The sequence below is a fragment of the Felis catus genome, chromosome C2 (genome assembly GCF_018350175.1).
Source record: "Felis catus isolate Fca126 chromosome C2, F.catus_Fca126_mat1.0, whole genome shotgun sequence".
In the NCBI taxonomy this organism is placed as follows: Eukaryota; Metazoa; Chordata; class Mammalia; order Carnivora; family Felidae; genus Felis; species Felis catus.
Genome location: NC_058376.1, coordinates 124,882,244 through 124,900,362, shown reverse-complemented (window position 1 = coordinate 124,900,362; position 18,119 = coordinate 124,882,244). Strand labels below are relative to the sequence as shown.

The 18,119-nt window shown below is 46.3% G+C and overlaps 1 protein-coding gene across 7 annotated transcripts in view; it reads right to left on the bottom strand.

Moving 5' to 3' along the window:
* Positions 1 to 18,005, bottom strand: part of DZIP1L (DAZ interacting zinc finger protein 1 like) — a 42,919-nt gene extending 24,914 nt beyond the window's left edge. The window contains exons 1-6 of one of the 7 annotated variants that reach the window (XM_011286138.3): positions 17,890 to 18,005; positions 14,648 to 14,913; positions 8,113 to 8,694; positions 5,688 to 5,772; positions 1,774 to 1,895; positions 929 to 1,090 (exon numbers count right to left, since the gene is read on the bottom strand). In XM_011286138.3, the coding sequence (XP_011284440.2) occupies positions 929 to 1,090; positions 1,774 to 1,895; positions 5,688 to 5,772; positions 8,113 to 8,613 (870 nt within the window). In that variant the 5' untranslated portion in view covers positions 8,614 to 8,694; positions 14,648 to 14,913; positions 17,890 to 18,005. Of the gene's footprint in view, positions 1 to 928; positions 1,091 to 1,773; positions 1,896 to 5,687; positions 5,773 to 8,112; positions 8,695 to 11,982; positions 12,889 to 14,647; positions 14,914 to 17,434; positions 17,678 to 17,889 lie in introns of those variants that run through there. The other 6 variants (XM_011286140.3, XM_011286139.4, XM_019810663.3 and 3 more) reach the window with 6 other exon arrangements.
* Positions 18,006 to 18,119: the final 114 nt, after the last annotated feature.

Below are 18,119 nucleotides of genomic sequence, written 5' to 3'. Positions count from 1 at the left end.
TAGCTGTGTGACCTTGAGCACGTTATGTGAACCCCAGTGTCTTTACCTGTAAAGGAGAAATGATAATAGTGTTGTTTTAAAAAAAAAAACTTTTAAAAATAAATTATAAACCAGGGGCACCCGGGTGGCTCAGTCGGTTGATCGTCCAACTTTGGCTCAGATCATGATCTCATGCTTCGTGGGTTCGAGCCCCATGTCGGGCTCTGTGCTGACAGCTCAGAGCCTGGAGCCTGCTTCGGATTCTGTGTCTCCCTCTCTCCCTGCCCCTCCACCACTCGCACTCTGTCTCTGTCTCTCAAAAAGAAATAAACATTAAAAGAAAATAGAAAAGAAATTATAAACTAATCATGTGCCTACTTTGAGAATGTTACGGTTGTTTTGTTGTTGTGAGAATTAAAAGTTAATGTATATAAAGTGTTCTGCACAGGGGCTAGAAACCAGTTAATACACTCAGTATATCTTACTATTATGCATGATCTCCATAGACCCCAACAGGGTGCCTAGCACATAGCCAGTGCTCAGCAAATACCCGTTAAGAGAAAAATGCATTCATTCAAACTTTGCCTCATAGCTCATCCAGTGACAAAAGAAAGCCCTTTGCAAAAATAAAGATAATGTCTAGGGAGTTTCTACTATATACCAGACAATGTTAAGTGCTGCCTACGTGTTAATTTAACCATCTCAGCAACCTGTCATACAGAAGAGAAACTGAGGCGCAGGAAAGTTAAGTAACTCGCCTAAGGTCACACAGCCAATATGTGATAGAGCAGGGATTCAATCCCTGGCACTGGCCTCTGATATCCAGCCTCACAGTGTATTAGCTCCCAATGGCACAGGAAATAAAATGAGTACAAACGAAGAAATGAATTTTGAGAACAAATAAACATATTTTCGGCAAAAGAACACTGAAAGACTTTGTGCTGGGTACCTCTTCTAGAGTTGAGTTATGGTTGGCAACACTTTTAAATTCATCCCAAAATAATTTTTTTAGCTTGTCTATTTCCTCATATAGCGTGGCCCGCTCTTTTTCTTTCCATTCATCAAATTCTTTCTTAGCTTCTATCTCCTTCTGACGAGCAATCTCTGCTTCCTGGAAAGAAAAACAGGAACAATAGAATCACTAATTCTACATCATGGCAAATATTTACTGAGAAACTGCTAGGGCCCCTTGTCTGTGCAAGTCACTCTAGAGACCAAAGAAGATTCGTCCTACTGTTCCTATTGTTTGGACATGGAGTGAGACAAGTCTTCTCTGAACTGTAAAGTCCCTTGACAATAGAGATCTTTTTCTCTCTCTTTATGTTCCTGGCATAGTTGGTGCTCAATAAATGGATGCTGAAGAAATGAATGAAGAATAAAGAAATGAAGGAATGAGTAAGGCAAGATTACATATTTTCATTCTACAATTATCTACTAAGTATGTCCTCGAGACTGGACTTTGGAGTTTATCCAGTCTTGGCTTCCAAAAAGCCAAGTAGCATTGTAGTGTAAGAAGTTAACATTCAGGTTCAAACGCCTTCAGAGGATGCTGAATAGGGCAGAAAACAGCAATTCTCTCTCCTACTTTTGGCCATACAGATCTGGGAAAACAACTGGATTTTCCTTTGCAGATAACCTAAGATCATTTGCCACAACCAAGAAGATGCCATCCTAGCTCTGACTCCCAGCTCCAGGAAATCAGCGAGACTTCTGGTCCTGTGAGACACCCGTGCATCATGGGTCTCCTGCATGAGACTCGAGCAAGGCTCCCTGGTGTTTCCTCTCCGTACCCACCTGGAGCTGCCGGTGCCTCTCGGCCTCCCTCTGGGCTTCCAGCTCCCCTTGGGTCCATTTTAGTTTGGCCCGAAGCTCCTCCAGTATCTCCTCCACTGGCTGTTCCTGCTGCTTCTGCTTCCCTGTGGGCTCCATGCAAAGACAGGGTGACCGGGTTAAGTCAAAAAGTTAGTGGAGTGCAGTTCGTCGCCTATGCAATCAGTCACACCTCAGTCTGAGACCAGTTTGCCACTCCCATTGGATACTGACCACAAGGCAAATGACATAACCTCCCTGACCCTCAGTTTCCCCAAATTGGAAAGAGGAGATAGTAACAGCACCTAACTCAGAGGGTTGTCATGAGGATGAAATGTGACAGTGCAAAGTGCTTAGCATAGTGCTTGGCATGACCGCTCAATAAATGTGAACTATTATTGTCATTTAAAGTAACTATTTTGACAGTACTAACACATGCAAATGTAAAAGCAAAATTGAGAGAGTAACAGAAGCAGCATACCAAATGGCATGTACACGGTGATTATCAATACAAAGAACATATCTATGCATCCTCACAGCCATCAGAGAGGAGTTTAAAGTAGTGAAAATAATTGTAGTTTTAAGTTCCCTTTTTTTCAGAAATACGTAGAGTAGTAAGTTTCAAATGAAAAAAAGAAAAACAGCATGCATTATGAAGGAAACTTTCAGCCAAAGTTTTTTAAGTGTATACTTCAAACTTTCTAAGATTAAACAATAAAAGAATGAATTATTGGGGCGCCTGGGTGGCTCAGTCTGTTGAGCGTCCGGCTTCAGCTCAAGTCATGATCTCGCGGTCTGTGAGTTCGAGCCCCATGTCGGGGCCTGGAGCCTGCTTCGGATTCTGTGTCCCCCTCTCTCTTTGCCCCTCCCCCACTCATGCTCTGTCTCTCTCTGTCTCAGAAATAAACATTAAAAAAATTTTTTTAAAAAGAATGAATTATAAAAGAACATTCTAACTAAACCACATACAGATAAACCAATGAAAAAGACAATTGTACTTGCACAATTGTTATAATTTATTATTTTTTTTTTGACAGAGAGAGGGCACAAGTGAGCAAGGATGGGGAAAGAGAGAGAGAGAGAGAGAGAGAGAGAGAGAGAGAGAGACAGAGAAGCAGGGCTCGTGTTCACAGGATGTGGGCTTGAGCTCACCAACCATGAGATCATGACCTGAGCTGAAGTCAGATGCCTAAGGGACTGAGGCACCCAGGCACCCACATTTGTTCCTTTTCAAAGTACCTTTAGTGACTATTAGATAGATGGTACTGTTACTAAAACTCTAAGTCTTTCTTTGAAAAGAGAGATGGTCTTTCTCAGACTGTGCTTTTTGGAAAGAAGCAATTTTAGACACAGTAGAAATTAATTTGGGTTAACAAAATGATTTAGGATGATATGAAATAGGAGAGTGGAGATATCTGAAGAGCCATGTCTGCCTGAGAATAAAAAGGTCATGAATATTAATTTAGCAAAAGTTGCCTTAAGAACATATTTTCCCTCTCCTTCAGCGCTTAACCTTAAGAAAATAATAAGGAATATGCCCAAAGACTTGCATATAAGAATGTTGATCAAGTGATTTATAACAAGGAAATTTATGAGTAACCCCTATAAAGTATGTAATAATTTAATCGTGAAATAAATTATGATAGCTGCATGATGGGATATTATTCAACCATTAAAAATCATGTTTTCCAAGATGCCTGAATGACACTGGAAAATGTGATATATTTTTAATTAAAAATAAGCAATAGGGGAGCCGGGGTGGCTCAGTCGGTTAAGCATCTGACTTCAGCTCAGGTCATGATCTTGTGGTCTGTGAGTTCGAGCCCCGAGTCAGGCTCTGTGCTGACAGCTCAGAGCCTGGAGCCTGTTTCAGATTCTGTGTCTCTCTCTTTCTCTCTCCTCCCCCGCTCATGCTCTGTCTCTCTCTTCTCAAAAATAAATAAACGTTAAAAAAAAATTTTTTTTTAAAGCAATAGTCACAACCACATACTGTATGATTACGTATGATTACATATGTACACGGGAAAATAATAACAGAAAACACACCAAAATATTAAGTAGGTGATGTGTCGATGGTTTTTATTTTCTCTTTTCTACTTTTCTGTATTTAAATTTTCCAGGTCAAAGGCATTTTTTCCAATTTTTTTATTGTGGTAAAATACACATAACATAAAATGTAGCATCTTAGCCATTTTTTTAAATTTATTTAGAGAGAGAGAGAGAACGTGCACGAGCAGGGGACAGAGGCAGAAGGACAGAGAGATAGAATCTCAAGCAGGCTCCATGCTCAGCACACGGCCCTGGGATCACGACCCGAGCTGAAATCAAGAGTTGGAAACTCAACAACTGAGCCACCCAGGAGCCCCACATCTTAACCCTTTTTAAAGGTACAGCTCAGAGGTATTAGTACATTCATAATGTTGTGTAACCATCACGACCATCCACTTCCATAACTCTTTTCTTCTTGTAAAACAAAAACTCTGTATGCTTTAAATAACTTCCCATGGTCTCCCTCCCCCCAGCCCCTGGCAACCACCATTCTACTGTCTGTTTGTACGAATTTGACTACTCTAGATATCATATAAGTAGAATCATACAGTATTTGTCCTTTTGTGGCTGACTTACTTCACTTAGCATAATATCCTCAAGGTTCATTCCTGTTGTAACATGTTACAGAATTTCCTTTCCTCTCAAGGCTGAATAATATTCCCTTGCTTGCATAGACCACATTTTCCTTCTCTATTCATCTGTCTGTGGACAGTTAGGTGCTTCCACATCTTAGCTACTGTGAATAATGCTGCCATGTACCTCAGTATACAGATATCTCTTCAAAGACCTATCTTTTCATCAGAAAAATTCATTTAAGAAGTAGAAAATCTGTTTTCCTTTAGCAGCCTCCAAAGTAGAATCAAAAATAATTAGATATCTAATAAATGCATCACAACTAGATAAATGGTGCTGTTTTAAAACTCTATGGGGCACCTGGGCGGCTCAGTTGGTTAAGCGTCCGACTTCGGCACAGGTCATGATCTCATGGTTTGTGAGTTCAAGCCCCCGTGTCGGGCTCTGTGCTGACAGCTCAGGGGCTGGAGCCTGCTCAGATTCTGTGTCTCCCTCTCTTTCTGCCCCTCCCCCACTCACCCTCTGTCTCTCAAAAAATAAATGTTAAAAAAAATAAAATAAAAACTTTAAGTCTGCTCTTTGGAAAGGAAATTAAAATGAAGAAAAATAAGAAAAAGGTTTTACTTAATGGAATATTTAGATTTATATTGTATGATTTATATTTTCATATCTGTATTTATTTTATTTGTTAGCAGCTATTTGTTATGTCACATATTAAAATATTAACATCCATTAAAAATGGATATAAAGTATGCAAATCTCTCTATGGGGAAACATACAGCCTTGCTACTCCTTTTGGAATTTGAAATGATGAAATTAAAGTGATTAAGTCATAATAAGCTCATGTACATACAGAGTTAAAGAACCAGTCTAACTGTTTATTAACCCCTTTTAAGCTCATTCACAGTTAGCATCAGAGAAGAGCAGATTCACAGAAGGTTGGGAGGTAAGGACCCTTCCAAGTCACCCCATTTGACTGCCCAATTCACAGCAAAGGCCACTGAGACTCAGAGGGAGGGGCAATGACTGTGGTCACATGGTAGAAAGGGATAAAGCTAACACTGGAACCCACCGTCTGACTCCCTTTTTCTCTACACACATTGTCAGAAACCTCCCAGGCCCATGTGGGATGGATCTCCCCAGTGTGGACGATGGGATCACCTCCTCCTCTACTGGATGATGAGGCCTGAGGGCAGCTGTGGTGGTGTATGTGCCCCACACCCACTGAAGACCAGCCCAGGCCCTTCCACGGTCCCAGGAGGGCCACCTGGACTCACCACCTTCTGCCACGCCCGCATGCCTGCGCTGGATGTGGCCCCGGAGAAAGGTGGCGTTCATGAACGTCTTGTCACACAGGTGGCACTGCATGGAAGGCAAAGAGTGGGAAGTGTGGTATCAGATTACCTAGCTCAGCCTGGGGCTCTCCCGAGATCTCTTTGGGACCCGTGGGCTGCTTCAGAAATGAAGGATTCGATTTGAACACGACCAGTACCCTGGGGAGCTGTGAGTGCTGACTGGGTATTTGATGATACTGAGGAGTTTTTGTTGGTTTTTCAAAGGCGTGATGATGGTCTTATGTCTATGTTTAAAAGTGGGAGTCCTCACCTTTTAGAGATCCATACTGAAATAGTTAGAGATAACACCATATGCCTAATAGAGCCGAATGTAATGCAGGACTGGGGGAAGTGGGTAGGGGAACATACGAAAAAGCATTGGCCAGGGTTGATGATGAGTGGGCTGGGTAGTGCACAAATAAAGGCTCATTACCATACTCCCTCTTTTGTACACGTTCACATTTTTTCACAGTAAAAAGTTAAGAAAAAACAAAAACAATATCCAGGTCCCACCCCAGGGCTGAGAACCACCAGAGCAAAGGACAGCAAATAATAGTATCTCTAATTCTGCTTCACTCTCCTCAAGCATTTCAGACCCTACCAATCTTTCACATCATCTTTTCACTGTAAAACTTCAAAATTTTTCCAACACAACTTTGCAGGCGGCCAATCCTACTCAATCAGACTAAGAAGGTCTATCTTTACACAAATGTGATGGAAACTGTCAGCTGTCCCCTGATAACTATTGCCCCTTTTTTCTTAGTTTTAGAAACCCTGATTTTTAGCTGGTCATGAGGTTAATGAGAATAAACACTATAAGTTCCAGCCTCCCTTGCAACCAGGTATGGCCATGTGACTACATTCTGGCCAATGACATGTAAGCAGAAGTGACAGATGCAACTTCTAGAAGGTGTCATCAAAGAGTCCTGATAGGACAGTAGCCACTCCTTCTTCCTCTGACAACAGAACCCCTGTTTTTTTCTGGGGAATTACCCTGTCCTTTACTCTCCAGCCATGAACTTTGGTCAATCCCCAGCTCCATGGTGGGACATGTGACTTAGACCAAAGCCAGTTACAACCCTGAATTCCCAACCGTGAGCTCACCAACCGAGATGGGTAGGAGACCCAAACACAGCCAGATACAGGAGACAGTGAAATACTAGTCAGGTTTCTGGGACCAAAGTAGGCCCTCTATCATGCCAGCCTTGAATCTGGGAAAATCAGATGCTAGCATTGCGGTGGCCCAACTTGCTACCACACAGACAGCAGCTTTCTAAGAACGGAACCCACACTGAGGAAGAGTCGCCAAGAGCCGCAGATAAACTAAATTCTAGTGTCACTGTCTGATTCCAAGGACAAGCCATACCTGAGTCCCACCATGGCTCTGGATTTTTCAGTTAAATTAACCAATAAATTGCTTATTGAACTAAGCCAAGTTAGACTGCTGTTTTGTCATTTACTATTAAAAGATTCTGACCCTCTTTATCATAATTGACATTGTATCAGTTATATCAATTACCATTCAATCAATATTGTACCACATATTCCTTCTGTCCCACCACCCACCCCTAAACTATGAATTTCTTGAAAACCTGAATGAACATGACTTGTGCCTGCACCCTCAGAACTCAGCACAGGGCCTGACCACCATGACGATTCACCAAACTGCAACTGTCCCCAGTCCACACTTTCCATGCAGCTGCAAATATTCAAATGCCACTCTGGGTAATGAACTGTCACTTGGCTGAACATGTCAGAATGGGCCTGGCAATACCAGTCCCTTGCTACACACCAATTCTACACACACACACACACACGCACACACGCACCTCTTACACACACCTTTTCATTTCACACTGCTACATGCACACACAAACCCTTCAAACATGCGCTCCTGCCCTCCATAAATACATACACCTTTACACACATATACATCTTTCATTCATTCACACACACCATAAATACATCTTTATATACACACTTTCACACACAAGCACGTTACACACCACATACTCTATATACATACACACACATATCATGCACAGATGTATGCTCCAAACACTCACATGTTAAGACACACATATTCACTCACACATCCTCCATATACATTCACATATGCACATCCTGCACATGCACCCTCTCCACAAGCACACATATGCACACACATCCTTCATATACACACCTGCCACACATGCAATCTACACACACACACACACACACACACACTGTGTAGAACTTGATGAGACATCTCTAACATCTGCTTCTAACCTCAGTAAGCATGGCCCCCAGCAACCCCGGGGCCCAGGGCGGCGGTACTGCCCAAGTGGCCGGGCGACCTCCTATCTCCCACCCTGCAAAGACTCCTCACCGTGTGGTAGCCATGGACCCCCGTCTGCAGGAGCAGCTGCTGCAAGGTGCCGATCATCTTGCGACGCCGGCGGCTCTCCTCCCGCACGCCCTTGAGCTCATCGGCCTGGCGACCCAGCTCCTGCTGGCCTCGCTGCTGCTGCCCCAGGCTGGCCTGCAGCCGGGCCTCGAGCTGGGCAACGCCGGCGCTCAGGCAATCCTGGCAGTGCAGCAGGTACTCGATGGTGAGCTGAGCCAAGCGCAGCACCTTGAGCAGCACCGGGTCCACGGGCTGCCCGCAGCGGCTGCACGCCTCCCGGTCCAAATTGCAGAAGGTGACACCCGTGATGTTCTCCTGCAGGGTGGCCACATCCAGTTCCCGTGCCACGCGGTCCACATCCAGGGCGCTGATGCGCCTCCAGTCCACACTCTCAGAGCGAGGCTGGAACTTGAAGGTAGGGAGTGGGTAGGCCCCAAAGGGAGAGCCACTGAGGCCCTCAGCAGTGGTAGCAGGGGACTGCATGGGCTGAGGAAGCCCCGGGCTGACCACTGAGGGAGGGTGCCACCAAGGCCACGGCAGCAGGCAGAGAAGCTGAGAGAGGGCCTGGAAAATGAGAAAAGAGTCCAAGTTAGGCAAGATGCATGTGGCCGCGCGTGCTACACACGTGGCCAGCAAGAGCCTAAGTGGGGTGAGGTGAGGGACGTGTGCAACAGCTATAGTATGCCTGCATGCTCGGACACGGCGAGAGAGGTGTAAGGCCAGGGTGTGGGCCTTATAATCACACAGATGTGGATTCAGATCGCAGGTTCACATCCTGAAGGCTTCTGTGTCCACTGGGGAGCAGGGGGCCTACTTTGCAGGTTTGTGGTTAGGAATGAGGCATGGAGTGCCTCCTCGACCGTGCCCCATACCCAAGTCCACTGCAAGAGTGCCTGCTGGAGGTCTTCGTCAAAGGGAGCCATCAAATGTCTAAGTGGTCCTTCTGCAACCCAAAGTGATTTCAGGATAAAGTCCAATAACTTGCCGTGGGAGACAGAGCCGCCTAACTTCCCCCACATCCCGTCCTCCCTCCTGTAACTGCAAGATTGTAGCGGAACAGGAGTGGGCTACGTCTCCCAGTGGCCCCAGCTGCAAAGGGTGACCCTACAACTATGCTCTCTGGTGGGATATGAGCAAACTGATGGGGACACTTGATGTGGCAGCCATGTCTCTGCACACAGACTGTGCTCAATCCACCATGGTCTTTTTTTCAAACCTACTGGTTGAGAAAAGAGGCCCAATTTGTCGTCAAAAGACTCAGATTCTCCTCTGCACTCTCTAGGTAGTCACAGAAACTGTTCTCTCTAAGGAGTAAACTGATAGTAGCAATAGGGTTTTAAAAGGAAAATTCCACTACTAAGAATTATACTTGTATATGCAACAGTGCCTGTGCAAAAACCATCATTGTTGTGTTGTTTCTAACAGCAAAGTACAAGAAAAAATATAAGAAAGTGAAGCACAAAGTACAAGAGGGGATACAAATGGTATCTCTATACAATGAAATACTATGCAGGTATTGATAAGAATAAGGCAACTATTGGGTGGCTCAGTCGGTTAAGCATCGGACTCTTGATGTCGGCTCAGATTATGATCTCACAGCTCGTGAAATCGAGGCCCATGTTGGGCTCTGCACTGTCAGTGCAGAGCCTGTTTGGAATTTTGTCTCCCTCTCTTTCTGCCCCTCCCCTGCTCGCATGCACATTCTCTCTCTCAAAATAAATAAATAAACATTTAAAAAAAAAAGAATAAGGCTACTGTTCATGCACTGATACAGAATGAGTGTGTGTGTATGTATATACACACACAGAGATATATCCCTATCTGCTTGAATGATAATTAATATAATCATATCTAATAATAATATGCAAAAATAAATATATGTATATCTCACATCTGTATCTACCTATATCTATTCAATATATTTATACCTGTATATTCTATACAGATGTATAGATATATCCCACATTAGAATGGTTGCCTATAAAGGAGGAAGGAAATGGGGTGTGAAACAGGGATAAATAAATAAATAGATGGAAAATGCATCAATAGGAAATGGATAGACAGGGAAGCCTTATACAGACCAATAATGGTAATGGTACATAAATAATATATATGCATGTACATACACATATATATGAATGATTCAAAGTTGTTACTCATATATAATAATAATTAAATAAAATATACTAATTTATAATTCCTATATATGATTCATTATCTCCAACATTTTGTAAGCATAGACTATGGTATTTCTGTAAAAATAAACAATCTGTGAGCAATGGTTGCCTCTGGGAGTGGGAATGGAAGCTGAAGACTGATTTTCCACTTTCCACCTTTCCATACTATTCAAAGTTCTTTACTATCATCATATATTACTTTTATAATTTTTATTTAAAAAATACAATTTCTGGGGCGCCTGGGTGGCTCAGTTGGTTGGGCGTCCGACTTCGGCTCAGGTCAGGATCTCACCGTTAGTGAGTTCAAGCCCCGCATCGGGCTCTGTGCTAACAGCTCAGAGCCCAGAGCCTGCTTCAGATTCTGTGTCTCCCTCTCTCTCTGCCCCTCCCCTGCTCACATTCTGTCTCTCTCTCTCTTCCTCAAAAATAAATAAACCTGAAAAAAACAAACTTAAGGGGCGCCTGGGTGGCGCAGTCGGTTAAGCGTCCGACTTCAGCCAGGTCACGATCTCGCAGTCCGGGAGTTCGAGCCCCACGTCAGGCTCTGGGTTGATGGCTCAGAGCCTGGAGCCTGTTTCTGATTCTGTGTCTCCCTCTCTCTCTGCCCCTCCCCCGTTCATGCTCTGTCTCTCTCTGTCCCAAAAATAAATAAACATTGAAAAAAAAATTAAAAAAAAAAACCAACTTAAAAAAAATACAATTTCTGCCCTTGAACTTTGAATCTGACAGGGGCAACAAGAAGTACAGGTGACCCTATTTAATCAAGTTCTTTCTAGATGAGACTTTTCAGCACAAGAGAAAGTCAGAAGGGAGGTCACTGACCTCACGAAGGAGAAAGGCCTTGAAGGAATGGTGGGGCTAGGCTTGCAAAGTGGGGAAGGCCTCCAGGAAAGACCCCTGACCTCCTGAGCCTTCACCTGAGAAAGACAGGGACAGGCGTGATGGCCTGCCCTATCTCCCCATAGGGTCCTTGAGAACTGGAGGAGGTGCAAGGCGAAGGCACTCAGTAATGTTCCGGCCCCGGAGTATCGAGGGCCAGCCTCTGTGCCACACACAACCTCTACATACAAATTTACAAACAGGTATCACTGTTCCCATTTTACAGACAGGAAACTGATGTCTGGAGAAGTTACGAGTGTTGTCCCAGGTTAGGGGGCCAGAGCTGAAGTACGGTTGGAGGTACATCTGGCTCCAAAGTGGACTCTGAACACTGATTCTTAAAGCTGTTTGTCCTAAAACTTCGCTTTGATCAGATCATGACCCCTTATGCCTCAAACTCCTTCATTCATTCACTCACCATCCTCCCTCATTCACAGCATGCCTAGCGGTGCCAGGCCTGGTGCCCAGAACTGGGGTTACCGAGGTATATTAACTACACATCCGCCCTCCACACAGGATCTCAGCGTGGCCCCATGTTGCCACAGTACAATGTCCAAACCCCTCAGCCCGGCCTTGAAGACTGCTCACAGGCCGCCACTCACCCACCTTTTCCACTTAAACTCCCATGCTTCCCTTTCTCAGATACCCCTCCCCCAAATATACTCCAAAACCAAAACTATCCAGCCACGTGCACCCCCATCATGGCCATGAGAAGATCAGCCCATTTCTACCTAACATGTTGCACTACTTAAAATTAAAAAAAAAAAAAAAAGGAGACAGGAGACATGATACTTACCATGCTCAGCTCCAAGCTGCCGCTGTGTCACTGCAGCCCCAGAGACAATTGCCACAACAAGCTATGCCTCAGAGCAACAGCAGGTTACCAGGCATGCCATGGGGTAACTGGACACCTGCTTCCTATCCTTCCCCAGACTGGGAGCTCACCTAGAGCTCACCATTTAACTATTTAAGCTTTAGCCTCAGAGGTTTACCCACAGTCCTCTCTCTAAGATTAAGGCCAAGAATGCTCCACCAGCAACTCTCTCACTTCTCCCACCTTTTCGAATGTTTCTTCTAGCCTCTTCCTGGAACAGTTACTATCTTTTTCCCCTTCCTTTAACGTGGGGAAGAGTTGTGGGTGGGCAATGCCCTCGTGATACTCAGTTATTCATTCACAACCCATCCCTCCTTGCACGCTCTCCCAGAAGATGAGCTCACACATACCCACAGCGTCAGCTACCGAAGGCCTGCTTCAGGCTGAGCCTCAGCCACTCCCAAATCTCTTTCTTGCTGGCCCATCTCTCTCTTGGGACCTTTAGATCCAGCCTTCTAATACTGATATACCAGAAATTGCAAATCCAAACTCCCCTAGGGCCAGGAAGGTAGCATTAAATGCAGGAAATATGACAAATGATTCCCTACTTGAGTGTCCAAGATACAATTAGGCAGTGGTTCTCAAACTGGTCCCTACTAGCAGCAGCAGCTGGGAACTTGTTAGAAATGCAAACCCCCAGATTTATTGATTCAGAACGACTGTACTAGGAAGTGTTGGTGATTGTGGCAAAATGAGGAGTGCACACCCTGTTTAAAAGGGGCAGCTCGCCTGGTGGTTCAGTGGGGTGAGCAACCAACTCTTGATTTCAGCTCAGGCCATGATCCCAAGGTCATCAGATTGAACCCCACACCAAGCTCTATGCTGAGCATGGAGTCTGCTTGAGATTCTTTCTCTCTCTCTCTCTCTCTCTCTCTCTCTGTCTGTCTCTCCACCCCCCATCCCCACTTGTGCTCTCTCTCTCTCTAAAATAAAAAATAATAATAAAGTAAAATCTTAAATTGGGCAGCCATCACTGGGCTTCAGCCATATGGGAATGGATTTATGTGTCCCTCATTGGCTAATTCTAAATTCTAGTACCTAAAAAGATATTCAAAGACCTTTATGAACTGTTTTCAAACCAGCTTTCTAGCTGCATCTCCCACTTACAATATTACTTACTGTCCACACATTCATATCTCTGGCATATTTATTTATAGGCCCTGTTTTTAAGTGCTTTATAAAGAATAACTCATGTAGGGGCGCCTGGGTGGCTCAGTTGGTTAAGCATCCGGCTCTTAATTTTGGCTCAGGTCATGATTTCACAGTTCGTGAGATCGAGCCCCACGACAGGCTCTGCGCTAACAACGCAGAGCCTGCTTGGGATTCTCTCTCCCTCTCTCCCTGCCCCTCCCCCGCCTGTGCTTGCATATGTGCGCTCTCTCTCTCTCAAAATAAATAAACAAGCATTTAAAAAAGAATAACCCCTGTAATTCTCAGGACAAGCCCTCAAGGGGTACTAATATTATCCAAACCACAAAGAAGTAAAGAAGTTTGCCCCAGATGCAAGAGGCAAGATCCAGACCTATGCAGCCTGGTTACGGAGTCTGACCTCTTAGCCACTATCATGCTGCCTATTGGCAGAGATGGACCTGCACCACATCCTCCTGCTCCCACTGCCCGTGAATGAACGCACGCTTCAAGGCTTTCCTCACACCTGACAGCCACCATAAATCCCTCCCAGGCTCACAGTCAGAACTCCCTGCCCCTCCCCTGGGCTCCCAGAGCAGGGTGTACACTCCTTTGGGCACCTGGCCACGCTCCGGTCTGTACTGGTGTGGCTGTGCAAATCTGTCATCAACAAATGACTCCTGAGCCCCTATTAAGTGCCAGGCACCATGACTGGCATTCAGAATTGATGGCGACCCAGGCAACAGTCCCTCCGTTGTTAATGAAACCAGTTAGCAGTTCTGGAAGTGTGTGCTCCACACAGTTATAAGGCTTGCCATGCACTATCCCACTTAGTTCTCACTACAACCCAGGGTACAAATGAAGAAACTCAGAGGTAACCCAAGAGGGCAAACGACTTTCCCACACTCATACAACTAGTAAATGACGGTGTCTGGCTCCAGAGTTCTCTAGAATGACAGAAAAATACACAAAAATTACCCTACAGACTGGTAAGTGCCAGGGTAGGAGCTAGGACAGGGTGCAGTGGGTGTACCAAGGAGAGGCCATACCAGGACATTCCTGTCTCCCTTCTTCCCCCCTTCTCCCCCAGCTATAAGGTCCCCCAGGGCTTATTCATATCTGTTGTATTCTAACCCCTAGCATATTACTTGTACTCCAGCTTGCTATTCACCTGAACAGAACTGTCAAAGTTTCTGTGTACCAGGCACTGTGCCAGCCTTGCTATTTATACCCATCATACAACCTTGTACGTAGCTCTGATCTGCCTCATCTGACAAATGTAGAAACCAAGGCTCAGAAAAGCTAAGAGACCTGCCCCAACTCACTCAACTGCTAAAATCTGAAGCCAAAATTCGAATCAGATTCTGACTCCAAGGCTTTGGAGTTATGCCAAACTACCTCCCAATGATGATGATGATGATGGCACGTAGATTACTTCCCATCATGGAAATGATAGTACCTGAGATCTCTTGTCCAATCTCCGAGAACGGAAAGATTTTACAGGAAATCACAAGAGGACCAGTGCTGGAGACTCGAAATTTTCTCTCTATCTCCACAGAGCGTAGCTGAACACGACTCAACTCCACAGCTTGCGTCCAGATTGGGATGGAAGGAGACAAAGCCAAATAAGACTGCTGCGGGTTACCTGGAAACCACACACCCCCCACAGGCAGGAACACAGTGCTTTCTCCAGACTGAGTTATCAGCAGACAGCTTTCCCCACATCTGGAAATAGAAACACAAGGCAGAAATGACTTGCTGTCATTACGAAATCTGAAGCCATGTTAACCATCTCTAGATGTTTTGATGGAGTCCCAGGAAACTTCCAATCCTAGATCAATGCCATGCATTAGTGGACCCCAAAGAATGCTATTTATGCTAACATTCCAAGGTTGCTTCATTACTGAAGAGATGGTTTCTACCTGGGGCAATCCCACAACCAAGAAAGAAAGCTTTCTTGCCTTGCACACCCACTGTGATGAGGTGCTCACCACCTCACGAGGCAGCCATCCCACGGAGGAACAACTCCTGAAGACTTTACGGTTCTTCTGAAACCTGCCCACCTATAATCTGTCAAAGATAACTTGCACAAAATCAATCAAATGGCTGATTCTAATACAAATTGACAGCTAGACTATACCACTGCCTCTGCCACCTTACTGTCTCTTCTGCTCCTTCAAGAACGCAGCCAAGAGCAGCTGTTAGAGTCAAGGTGCCCTGGCTCCTGAGCCACCTTCAGCAGTACATGCCCTGGGAAGCCCAGGCATGTCATTAGTGCTCACTGTTATGGCTGCCAAGGAAACCCTCACACAGTTTGCAAACAAGCTATGCTCACACCAAAGACGAGGGAGCCCTGAGGATCCCAAAGGAGAAGAGAGTGACTCAAGAGCTCTTCTGGAACACTATCATTACAGATCTTAGCCTTATTACCTGATTCTGTTGTTTTCTAAAGAAAGGTGTACCTTTCCCACTCCCTCTTGCCCTTCCTGGGGTCTGCACCCACTCCCAGAACCAACAAGTAGCGAACCGCTCTCTCCCTTACAGCTGGCTTCCATTCCCAGGAACTTTAAGGAGGTAGTTTTCTATCTTTATTCTTTAGTGTAGTTGACACACAATGTTACATTAGTTTCAGGTGTACAACCTAGTGATTTGACAAGTTTATCCATTATGCTATGTTCACAAACATAGCATACATAGTAGCTACATACAAACATAGTAGCTACTACCTGTCCCATTCCATCTACTACAGTATCACTGACTGTATCCCTTATGCTCTGCTTTTTATTCTGTTGACTTACTCCATAACTGGAAGCCTGTATTTCCCTCTAAGGAGGCATTTTTAAAAAACGGCACCAATAGTTTTGTCAAAAACATGGGTGGCTCAGTCACTTAACTGTCGGACTTAGGCTCAGGTCATGATCTCGAGGTTCATGAGTTCCAGCCCCGCATCAGGCTCTCTGCTGACAGCTCAGAGCCTGGAGCCTGCTTTGGATTCCGTGTCTCCCTTTCTCTCTGCCTCTACCCCGCTCTCTCTCTCTCTCTCTCTCTCTCTCTCTCTCAAATAAATAAACATGAAAAAATTTTTAATAAAATAAAAATTGGGGGAAGGGCTTTGACTGGCCTTGCTTAGGAGTATTTTAGGGAGGAAGACTACAAACCGACATGACCTATCTTCCTAGGTACAGAATTGTCAAAACTCACTACTGCTTTTCACATCTAAAAGAATACCAGTGTAGAATATACTGACGCTTTCTTTCCCATGGAGCCCCCACAGAAACCCCCCTAGAGGCGCAAGGCCTAGGTACAGCTGGCATTGCAGGTAGTCACCCTGCTAACCAGGACTGGCGGTTTACGAAAGGGGCCTGCCAGGGGTTTCGGAACAGCCCACCAAGTTGCCCCCTTCCCTGCTCCTGTCAGTGTCCACTGTGCCACAGGCCTTTTGACCAAACCCCAGCTCTGTGGCAGAAGCCAGTTATATTCCACAAAGGAATTCAGGCTTCTGTTCCCAACCTGAAGCATATACCTCTGTGGGACCATTTTATCAAGTTGGACAGTATCCAAAAGTATCTCCACATGAGGAAGATGTCTCTAGACCCCTGGTGCTGACAGAGACAGGAAAAAAAAAGACTGTTTATCAACCACTTGACTGTAGGACTGGCCTTCTGTAAGTGGTTGTTCTCACTGGCCAGTCCTCAGCTCCAGGGGGACAGAAGGAAGTGATGAGGGACCCTGACGGAGGAGGGAGACCACCCACTCTGTCTGCAGATGAAAAGTGTGAGAGGCCACAGTGAAAGCACCTCATTCACCAGGCTTCTCTTCCAAGTGCTGTGCTGTTAGAAATCAAATTCCGTGAACAACGGAGGGGCAGGTAGGGGCCGGGCCCTTAGGGTGCTGGCTGAAGGCCAGCCCTTGTCCAAGCCCTCCAGACCCCCTTCTGGATCCTCATTCCGTCCTGTACAAAGCAAGTCTCCCCTGGACTTCATCTGCATCGACTTCAAAAGGAAAATACCATTGTGCTGCCTCCTGCTAAACTCCAGCCCCAGAGCGCAAGAGGGACAAACCAAGATGCCAATGTGTTTGTTTTTAAATCACCTCATTATCAAAAGATCCCCTTTTACCTGCACAACTCAGAGCATCAAGCCCCCCAAACCATTTTACTTTTTTCAAAAAGTAAGCATCCAAGTCTGTCCACCCAGGGAAGCCCAATCCTGGGGGTGCAGTCACTCCTGCTTCCCTCCCGGGGTACCTCGGTCCAGGGCAGGCCGAGAGAGCTGGATTTGGGGGCCCACGCGGGGCGCAGGAAGCGGCGGTCCAGAGCCCCAGCTCCGCCGGCTGGTCCCCTGCGGGGCGTCGCTAATGTTTAACCTCCGGCAGCCCGCGGCATCCACAGCTCGGACGGCGAGGGCGCTCCCCACCCGCACCCCTCCCGAGCCGAATTCCTGCCATAGTTTTCCCACGCAGCCCCGCTCTCCTGGGGGCCGCCGGAGCCGGCGGAGCCGGCAGAGGTCCGGAGGTGCGGGCTCCCCAGCTCGGCCCCGGCCCCGGCCCCGCCTCCCGGCTCGCTCCACCGCCCCGACCTCCCGGGGGCCGTTCCCGGAACGCTCGCCGCCGCGCTGGCCGGGGATGCTCCCCCAGCGTCGTGGAGCCCGGACGCCCTCCCCGGCAGGCACCGAACCGGCCGCCCACCCCCGTGCAGCCGACCTGGGGGCCCGCGGGCGACAGAGCCTTCCGCACCAGCAGCCGGAGGCCACCGGGTCTCCGACGCCTCGCGCTCTCGAGACAGCCTCCCCACCCCACCCAGACAGGGGTGGAGCTTCTCCCATCCCCCTCCCCCCGGGACGAGCTATTTTTAGGTTGTTACGGAGAAGGGAAGGAGGGAATGCCACGTTTAATCCGTTGCGAAAATCCAGGATCCAAGAGAATGGCTCCCA